The sequence below is a fragment of the Corylus avellana genome, chromosome ca1, assembly GCF_901000735.1.
Source record: "Corylus avellana chromosome ca1, CavTom2PMs-1.0".
Lineage (NCBI taxonomy): Eukaryota > Viridiplantae > Streptophyta > Magnoliopsida > Fagales > Betulaceae > Corylus > Corylus avellana.
Window position 1 is genome coordinate 11,022,616 of NC_081541.1, and position 8,642 is coordinate 11,031,257.

General features: G+C 35.7%; 1 protein-coding gene across 1 annotated transcript; it reads right to left on the reverse strand.

Moving 5' to 3' along the window:
* Positions 1 to 2,558: 2,558 nt before the first annotated feature.
* Positions 2,559 to 5,121, reverse strand: LOC132167293 (large ribosomal subunit protein mL101 (rPPR4)-like). The gene is made up of 2 exons (XM_059578212.1): positions 4,613 to 5,121; positions 2,559 to 4,019 (listed from the first exon to the last, which is right to left on the reverse strand). Exons 1-2 carry the CDS (start codon positions 4,910 to 4,912, stop codon positions 2,775 to 2,777), a joined length of 1,545 nt encoding a protein of 514 aa, XP_059434195.1. The 5' UTR covers positions 4,913 to 5,121; the 3' UTR covers positions 2,559 to 2,774.
* Between the last annotated feature and the right edge of the window lie 3,521 nt (positions 5,122 to 8,642).

Below are 8,642 nucleotides of genomic sequence, written 5' to 3' on the forward strand. Positions count from 1 at the left end.
TTTTTAATTAAAAAAAAATTAAAAAAAATTAATATATGTGCCACGTGTCGACGTCTGATTGGTCCACGTGTCAGTTTAACGGTCAACTAACGGATGGACTAATTTGGTCACTTATCAAAACCACAGGGACCTCCTGTGATAAAAATGAAACCCCAGGGGGGAAAAAATAAAGTTGTGAAACCCTAGGGACTAATTTAGTATTTAACCCTTAAAATTATAAATAATACTACAGTTCATAACCTCGTTTGATAGAATTTATCTATTTTTGCAACTTATCGTTTGATAAAACATGGATTCAACATGAAAGTTCCCAAATAGGGCTGTAAATAAAACAGTTTGTTCAACATCCCACTCGACTTGAACTCAAGCGCGTTATTGTACAAATCCGCTCAATTAGTATATATATATATATATTACTAAAAATTAGTTATATAAATGTAAGTATGTATATTAGTAAGTAAGTAATATAAATTACTTAATATTTATATTTATACAATAGATAAGTGTATGGAGGTTGGTTTAAAATTCGGGCTTGAATTATGCTCGGATCATATATTAAAGAATTTAATAACTTAGCTCAAGTTGGGCTCGACTCGAATAACATTCTCAACGAACTCGAGCTTGAGCTCAAGCTCGCCCGAACTTTAAACAAGCCGAGCTTTTTCATAGCTCGACTCGAATAAACATCTTCGTAAACGATCCAGTCTTGAAATCCTAAAGCTCGGCTCAACTACAGCTCTATTCCCAAACATGGATTCAGGAGTAGGAAGGATCCTCCTATGTAATCCTTATTTAATTAATTTAAAAAAATAATAATAAAAAAAACATAAACCTGCATATCATTTATATGAATTAAATTTAGAAATTTATAAAGTTTAGTCCTTATAAATTGAAACATATTAAATAGTTGTACCAATAGATGTAGTATAAAACAAAAGGAACTATAAATATTTTTTTGGCTTTATAATCATTCAAAACAGCCTTTTAACCTTTTTTTCGCATAAAAATCAACCTTTTAACTATACCCACCATAAAAGTCCAATTTTAATAATCTTATAAGTGCCTAAACGAGTCTTGTCAATATTCCTAACTATCAAAAGAACGCATTATCACACACATCATATTTCTTTTTCTTTTTCTTTTTTTGAACCAACACATCATATTTCTTATATTAACCCCAAAAATTAATTTGATATAACCTTATAAAAATGGAAGCATGTGTAGGATTGAACCTATCAACTATGGCCGGCAATTTTGACACGACCCGCGAATCCTACACGAACATGACACGAAAAAATAGGTATTGGGTTTGGACTTATCGGGTTCGGGTCGTAATCGGGTCTATCCGATTAAGACCTGGTAATTTCGTGTTTGGCGGGTCGACCCACCAAACACGGTTTTTTTTTTTTTTTTTTAGGATAAGGCAATCAGACGGCAAAGGTACTCAGTATTCAATAAACCTAAAGGCTAAACCGTGCCTCTGCCACTTCTCACTGCACGCCATGAACCGCAGGCTCAGAGCTTCTACCAATTCCTTCTCCACCTCCCCAAACTGGACCGAGCCGTTCCACAAGTACCTTAAGCCCAGTGCTCTCGCCCAAATCCGCTACTCGTGAATCAGTGCTCAGACTCATCGAGTCAACTCGTCCCACTCTCTCTACGCATCGTTTCAGATCTCTCTACACCGTGCGACCCCGCCGTCATCCCCGACTGCAAATGCTGGCAATCAACAGTAGTCACCGGTCAACGCGATCGACGGTGTGCCGTGCTTTACGGGGAGGATCTACCGGTGCCCACAAAGGAAGAGGCTCGCAGCAGCCAAGTCCGTATTGTTCTTGAGCCCGAGCCCGGTCTCGGAGTCGCTTGATCCGGTGGTGGACGCGTTCAGTAGTGACATTCTTGTCGCGCATTGACACGGAATAGGTCCATTTTTAATTTTTTTAGTTCTTCAATCTGTCAAAATTGCAGAGGGATTTTCATGTTGTAGAGCGGTTTCTATTTGTAGTTGGTGGCACTTTGATGAACAATGTGCACAGAGAATTTCTTAGATAGAACTGAAATTAATAATAAATTCATCAAAAAAAATTTCCCATTTTGGATCTACTATCTCAGATCCTTATTTTATTTTGGTTATATTTTGAGTTCTTGAAGTTCTAATTGTTATTTAGGGTTATATTTTGAGAATTGTTGTTTTTAATTTTATAGTTTAGGGTTTTAACGGGTCGTGTCTACCCAATTAGACCTAATTATTTTAGACGGGTAAAACGGGTCGTGTCGGGTTACCCGACTATTTTTGTGTCATAATCGTGTCAGATCCAATTACCCATTTAGCTAAACAGGTCGTGTCTGTGTATAGGCTAATCATGTAATGGGTACCCGCGGGTTGTAATCAGGTTGTGTCAGGTACCCATTTTGCCACCCTTATCAACAAAACCAGTATCCAATTTGCATACTACGGGCTTTGGATATGTGGCCAGTGTCAGGCAACAAAAAATTCTCAAACATAGCTGCATAATATTCAATAGCCATGTACCCGTACTTACAATAAAATCCACAGCTTTCACCATGTAATTGGAGCAATGCATCCTTGGTTCGAGATTTCATAATTTCAAACAGATGAGACACTCTTGAATGGGCTATGCAATGTGTCACCTCAAATTGATACACATGAAGGGAAAAAATTATTGTAGAAACTGAATAGCATGTAGAAACCATTCAAAATTGCTTTTACAGAAACTGAAATACAAAGATAAGAAAGTGAGAAAAAACAAAACTCACTCAACACATATTGTTTCAAGCAACTTCAAGCAGTCCTCATTGACCTTAACATTCTCCATTTTCAGCCGGCGACGTATTACAGGGCTTGTCCTTCCAGCAGCTGCATATGTTCTTATTAGTGATTCAAAAACCTCAGCCCCTACATTCACCTCAGCCTTGTTCAAAATCTCCAGAAAACCTTCTGCACCATCGACATCCTTCTCTTGCTCAGAGTGCCTCATCAAACTGCTGACAATCACAGATGATGGGACCCACTTCCGACCATCCCCTCTACCAACAGATATTGCATTGGCAACACAATCTACCGCCAATTTAAAATTCCCATTTTTCAAATAATAATCCAAAAATATCTCCCATGTTTTAGCATTAGGCTTGGTTCCTCTCCTGCGAGCCTGCTCCTTGAGCTTTTCTGCATTCTCTAGCAAACCCTCTTTTGCATAAGCTCCTATCAGAGTATTAGCGATACGGATATCATAAGTTGAGCACCCAGATTCCCACTCCTTGAAACACTTCTCTGCTCCAGGTAAATCTTTTAAGTTAACCAATGCCTGAATCATATTCAGATAGCTTATGTTTGCAGTTTTAGGAAAAGCCAGCCTCAAAGAACGCCAAACTCGATAAACTTCAAGCAGTTTCCCTGTTCGGCCATACAGCGTAATTAGGAACTGGTAAGCAGAAAGGTCTCGGCAGGCATTTCTCTTCTCTAATTCCTTAAGTGCATTTCCGGCCTTCTCAAACAATCCCGCATCAACATATATTGACGCTAAGTTGCTATATGTTGTCCAATCTCCAGTGACTCGGCCGTCCCTCTTCATTTCATCAATAACCCTTTCAACCTCGGCAATATCATTGACAGCAGCAAGAGCCCTCATCCAGACATTGTATGTATAAGAATCCAGCATGATATGGGAGGCTTTCATTTCCTGTATGATGGTTGGGATCTTTTCTGGCTGCCCGGTTTTTGTGTAAAGGGTCATAAGGCTGTTGTAAGGTATGGAGCTTAAAGGAAGGTTGAGTTCCTTCATCTTTTCCATGAGAGCTTCTGCTTTTTCAGTCATCAGTTCCTTGCAGTAACAATTAAGAAGGGCACCATAACAGAGATGATTTTTAGATAATTCAGGAAGACCAATGAAATAATTTTCTGCAGCAGCAATGCCTCGTGATTTCGCGACTAGATCTAGATGTATAGCTTGATCACTGACCGTCTGATTCATGCCCCTTTTAGTCATAGTTTCTGAAAGCTGTAGTAATGAAAATAAGACTCCAATAATCTACAACTTGCAGTACAGATTAAAATCAGAAAACTCAAATATAATAAGCGTGTGACAATGAAGAATGCTATAAAACCAAGCAGGTGCCCCCTTCCCCACTCCAGGAAGGGGGGGGGGTGCTTTTCTACTTTCATAGTACTAAATCAGGGGGCAGAGTTTGCTACTACATTAATGAAATGCAATGCCTAGGTGAACCAAAGAGAGCAATAATTTGTTGTGGAGTTAAGATATTCTATTGATTGATGCCTAAATTACACAACAAGTCACACATACAAACCAGGAATAGATCTATATTGTACATAGCATTCACATTTTGACATGCTTGAATTCTATATACAACAAAAAAACGCAGCCATGCTGCAAAACCCTATTAAAGCTATAACGAAAAGAAGCTAGTCCATCAAATTTGGCACCAAGTCACAGAGCTCCCAAACTTACGAACTAGAATTATTAGCATTTGACGAACCGGGATAATTCATCCCAAAAAATAAAAGAAAGAAACGGGATAGAACAACAACCAAATATTTATAGAAACAAAGATTAGACGGTTTTAGAAGGAGAACCTTGACAGCAGGGTAGTAGAGCTTGCGTTCGCGAAGCTTCTTGAGGGTGTCGCCCACCTCCCATTTGAATACTCGCTTGGGGTAGTAGACCTTGCGCTCGAAAACCCTTTTGAAATTGTTTCCCACTTCCCATTTGTAGACTCGCACGTTACTCTTGAGGAACTGGTTGAGCTGGTGCCGAACGCTCACCTCTGCGCTACCTTCCCTGAAGAGCCTCACGTACAGCGCTTCCTCCAAGTACTTCTTCGATCGCTTCGCCACGCTCTTCGTGCGCCCGAAATGCAACTGCTGCACCGCCATCTTGCAATTGCAATGGCTTCCAGTCTCCGAGGTTTGGGTTTTGGTTGGATTTCTCTGAAAGATGCACTAAACCCTAGCGTTGCGAAGGAAGGAGCTTGAAGAAATGGTTTGGCCCGTATGGAAAATTTTGGGCTGTGAGCTTTAGTTTATAGGGCCTTCACGCCTTACTATTACTAACCTCACAGATCCCAGCCCAAACGAGCTTGTAAGTTTTCAGGTAGGAAGCACTAAGCAGGAGGAAAATGTCAAAGTAAGTCCGGGAGAAAATTTAGCACGGGGAGTACGGCCAGAACATAATCATAAAAAATAAATAGAACTAAATACCAAAATTCTATTCAAAAAAGAAAAATGAGTTAAATTAAAAAAAATTAAAGAAACCAAACGTTGAGAATGATTATAGAAACTCAAATAAAGATTAAAAATATAAATTTTTTTAATTTCTAAATAATCATAATGAAAAGTTACTTATCAATAGAACATTTCTCAAAACCGTCCACTCCTAAATTTTTGGTGAAAGGAAATTGAAAACTGCAAGGATATTTTCAAAACCGCTTTTGTCGTCATTAAAGAAAAAGAAATTAATATTACCTTCATAAATCAAAGCAACGAAGAAGATACGCATACATCAAGATCAAATAAGAAATTAAAATAATCAACATTCAACCACCTCTTAATACTAATTTAGATATTAATTATATCAACAACAAAAAAACGTGGTTTGACGCTCTTAGGTCGGACATGTTTATTCTGCACGTGGCTTAGCGCTTTAAGCTCGGCCACGTTCACTTGAAACGTGGCCTTTACCCTTTAGACAGTTGGATCTCTGCTGTACCCTCATGGACTTGTAGAATTGATCCATGTGTGCCTTGTCTTCACGGGCCTGCACAATCCTTGGTTTAGGGGTCCCTCTTATTGGTATTTGGCTGATTCATTACCCAACAAATATGGAAGAAAAATGTTGCTTCCACAAAGGTGTAAACAAGTCGAGTTTGGGCTGTCCGAATTCAGCTCGTTTATCTTGGACTCAGGCTCTTGAGTCAGACTCGAGCCTGGAAGTGTTGCTCGAGCTCGGCTTGATAGGGTTGGAACCTGTTCGAGTTATACCCATTTCAGAAAAAACTAGGAACTAGCCTAATAGAATCACAAGTGCTATACACATTGCAGAAAAAACTCTGAATTAGCCTCTAATATAATCACAAGCATTATCCAATCAAACCCTCATCCAGAAACATCATTTAACGCAAATTTATTTACGAAAACGAATACTTGATTCGAACCCATTTCTATTTCTTCAAAATAATAATAATAATAATAAAAGGCTCAAATCCATACCTTTATCCGATAATAAGTGGTACATGGTTGTGATGGGAGAAATGGCAGAGACTACAAAAGATGCTGAGATAGATCAGGAGAAGCGTGGGACAGAGGTGCTGTTCTGTCCTACTAGGCGTGGCCGCGTGAGAGAGACAGAGAGGCAAACGGCTGGATAGATAGGAGGTTAGATAGTTATACTATGTTTAAAACGACATAGTTTTGATTTCAATTAGTTTTGTTTTTAAAATGCTTCAAAATGATATTGTAAGCTCATATGTAAGTTCAAAACTACGTCATTTAAAAAAGTCGAAAAAATGTTCAAAAAAAAATAAGACAAAAAATACCCAAATAAATTCGAAAAACATATTAAAAAATATTAATTATTTTTTATTTTCATTTTTTTTAAAAAAAATGAAAGGGCAACTCACATAAAATATTAAAAAAGAAACAAAATAAAAATGAACACCACCTCATACAAATAAAACACACTCTCATACATTTATACAAATTGTGTTATTTAGTATTATTTAGGGTCAGTTTGTTATTTCAATTTCAATAATTACAATTTTAAAAATTGTATTTTTTTCAATCACGTATTTTTTTTTCTTATTTTATATTAAGTGTTTTTTAAATCACAATGTCAAACGCTTTATGTCACACATATAAATCACTATTATCATATTACATATAGTATTATTTAGTTAATATGTCAAAATGTTAATGCTTAACATGGGTCAAGTATATAATGTCAATATTAATATATATTATATCTTATATGTAAACATTTATATGCATGCCATATATATTGCTCACTTATAATCACATAATGTTTAATTTATACCTTAGGCTTACTATCGTTAGCACGGGCTCCCGATCTTGTTGTTGTTGTCCCATTTTTTGATACTATTTTGACCTACCTATGTAAGAAAATGTTTACAGTTGGAATGATGAGTCCATGACTCAGTAAACGAGCAAGTTGGTGCTAGTGCATCACTACATGAATATTTCATATTACTATTATAATCATATATACATATGGTCAACTTTGCTAAATCCGTTACAATACTTTTCTAAAAAAATTCATTTTGTGATTGCTTTCACCGATATGTTTTTGATGCAATGCGATTTTGGGTGCGACAAAACTGACATGGTTGATTCCAGAGTCGATTCCAAAGGTTTGTGTTCTCCCAAAACTTGATGTAAAAAGCGCTTGGCCCATAATTTTGTAAGTTAAACACCTGTTTTTAAACAAAATTGCTAATAATTTCTCATTTGGGTGTGCATTTGAAAAAAATGTTAGTTTGGAAGCTTACAAAAAAAAAAAAAAAAAAAATCCACATTTTCGTGCAGTAGGGAAGGGTGTTTTTAAAAATGCATGATTTTAAAGGTAGTACGTTTAATGCATCACTTTTTCAAATGGCAAATTTTACCAAACACTAAGTTGTGTTTTAAATATCGCATTTTTATTAACTGTGTTTTGAAATTGTTATTTTTTTCAAATCGCACATTTTAAAATTGTTAAACCAAACTAAAACCTAATTGACAATCTCACTCCACCACATGCGCATATGTTATATTCTTACTCCTACCCACATTCTCATATGTTATATTCTTATTCCTACCATTGATAACTTCATCAATATTAATATTTTTCTTAGTTATGTGAATCTATATTTCAAATAAAAACAATGTTATTTAGTAGACTATATGATAAAATAATAGTGAAAATTAGCTCTTGAATCATCATTTCTATAAATAATAATAATAATAATAATAATAATTGAAAAATAATAATAATTAAGGAATGATTTCCATTATCATATCGTTTCAATTATATAATAGCCTATTAAATAACACTACTCTCTAAATAAACATGAAAGTGAGGTTTTGTGGGAATTAGACATTTAGATTCCCTTGAGTCATTTGCAATCAAACAAGAAACTATCAGAGAATTTTAAAAGATAAATCAAATGCCACATTAATATTATTAATGATCATGATAAGTTGAAAAACTATTGCTTAAATATAATCATGACAAGGGCAATTATGACTAACAAGCACCATATTTCTTAAATGAAAAAAAAAAAAATGTTTGAATTCATAATCCTTCTTAATCAACAATAATGTTGTAGCATAACAATATCTATTCTTTTAATACAAAGATCGATGCAACTTATCATAAATAAAAATCCATAGAATTGAGATTTCTTGTATTTATATCATTTTGTGAAAAAAAAAGGGGGTTAAATTCACTTTACCCTTTGAAGTTTCAGGAATTTTTCAATTCGAACCTCAATGTTTAAAAATTGGTAATGCACCCCCCTAATGTTTCAAAAATTTTCAATTCAAATTCTCCGTTACTAATTTCTGTCTAATTGGACGGAAATCATCTACGTGCGTCTCACGTGAGATTTTG